General features: G+C 59.7%; 1 protein-coding gene across 1 annotated transcript in view; it reads left to right on the forward strand.

Annotated features, from left to right (window-relative positions):
* Window positions 1–792, forward strand: part of LOC104490304 (fibrillin-2-like) — a gene marked incomplete at its 5' end in the record, with an annotated part of 2,369 nt that extends 1,577 nt beyond the window's left edge. The window contains one exon of the mRNA XM_010132571.1: window positions 418–792. Within this exon, the coding sequence (XP_010130873.1) occupies window positions 418–792 (375 nt within the window). The remainder of the gene's footprint in view (window positions 1–417) is intronic.
* Between the last annotated feature and the right edge of the window lie 752 nt (window positions 793–1,544).

The following is a 1,544-nucleotide window of genomic DNA, read 5'->3' on the forward strand; positions in this document are numbered from 1 at the left end:
TTCCTGTAGGCCATAGAGGACTGTCACCACTGTCTGACTCCAGACTGGACCTCCAGGTTATTCCTTGGAGGGAAGTTCTGGCCTCTGCCCAAGGCTCCCCCGAGAAGTTCACAGGCCTGGACAGGACAGATTAGCCTGGGAGGTCACTGTGGTCCTTCAGGCCTTGGGAGGAAAATGTCTCCAAAGTTACTGGGTCTTCCCTGATGACGAGGGCTGTGTTCTGGCCGGTTCAGTCTCAGAGACACGAACAGGCTACCGAGAAACACCTGAAGGAGAGCAAGGACCGTAGAAGTCATAGCCACTTCTCGGAGCTGCTTTGGGGTGGCCCATGGGGCAGAACTCTCAATCAAGTGCTCCTTCACCTGGCCGTGGGCTTTTCTTGGGGTCTGTAAGTGACATGCCTGGTTCCTTTCGAAGGATCACACTGTGAACTTGGCCAGCATGGATGTGGAGGCTCCTCTGTCCATGACACTGAACCTCTCTGACCTGGCCCACAAGGAGCACATCCTGGAGCTCCTGCCAGCTGTGGAGCCCCTGGAGAACCGTGTGCGGTACCTGATCTCCCACGGGAATGAGGATGGCTACTTCCGCATCCACCAGAAAGAGGGGCTCAGCTACCTGCACCTCGGCCGCAAGAAAATAGTGCCTGGCACCTACCTGCTGGAAATCGTGAGCGTGCCCCTGTACCGCAAGAGGGAACTGCAGAAACTAGAGGCCAAGAACCACCTCAACTACTTAGCAGGGGAGCTGGGCCAAGCACTGAGGATGAAGCTCCAGCTCCAGCTCTACTAACATCCACAAGATCCACCCACCCAACCGACAGTACAGTCCTTCGCCTCGCCATCCACTCCTGGAAACAGCTGCCTCCTCTCTCGCCGCACCCCCGCCACCGCCTCCCCCCGGCTCTGCACAGCTGATGGCGATGTCCCTCGGGGCTCAGCACCCCCCGCCCTGCAGGATACTCACTTCGCGGGTGCTTGACCCAGCACCAAGCCACACTGCCAACGAGCTCATGAAAGCTTCGCCAAGGGTTCAAACCTTCCCAGCAGGGACTCAGCTCTTGCCTGGCTCCTTTAACCGAGCCGCTGCTGGTCGAGCTGGTGAGGGCCGTTCCACGGGGAGCGGCCTGTCCTGCATGGTCCCCGGCCATAGACCACCCCACAGCCCTGGGAACGTGAGGGGGGGCTTGGGGCAGCTTTTGGAGGGAGCTCTGGCACGGTGCGGTGTTAGTGCATTTCCCAGCAGCTCTTGTTCCTCCTTTGCTTCTGCGTTGTCATGATGGTGCTGCAGGAACCATCCCAAACCTCCACTGGCTGTGCTCTGTCTTCCTCTGTCCTCTCCATGTCCTCTGGTCCTTTTGGGCTCCTCTGCCAGACAGAGAAGGTCACCTCTGGGTGAAGGGGCCGCTCGGGTTGCTGACCTCGCGTTGCGGAGCAGCCAGGCCACAGGACCACAGGCTCCGGTGGGGAGCCGAGGATTTTCACACTGCGTCCCGCTGACCACATGCACGTCCTCCAGAGGCTGGAGCTGGAAGGGCTTTGCCG

This window comes from Buceros rhinoceros, unplaced genomic scaffold (assembly GCF_000710305.1).
Source record: "Buceros rhinoceros silvestris isolate BGI_N320 unplaced genomic scaffold, ASM71030v1 scaffold27143, whole genome shotgun sequence".
NCBI lineage: Eukaryota > Metazoa > Chordata > Aves > Bucerotiformes > Bucerotidae > Buceros > Buceros rhinoceros.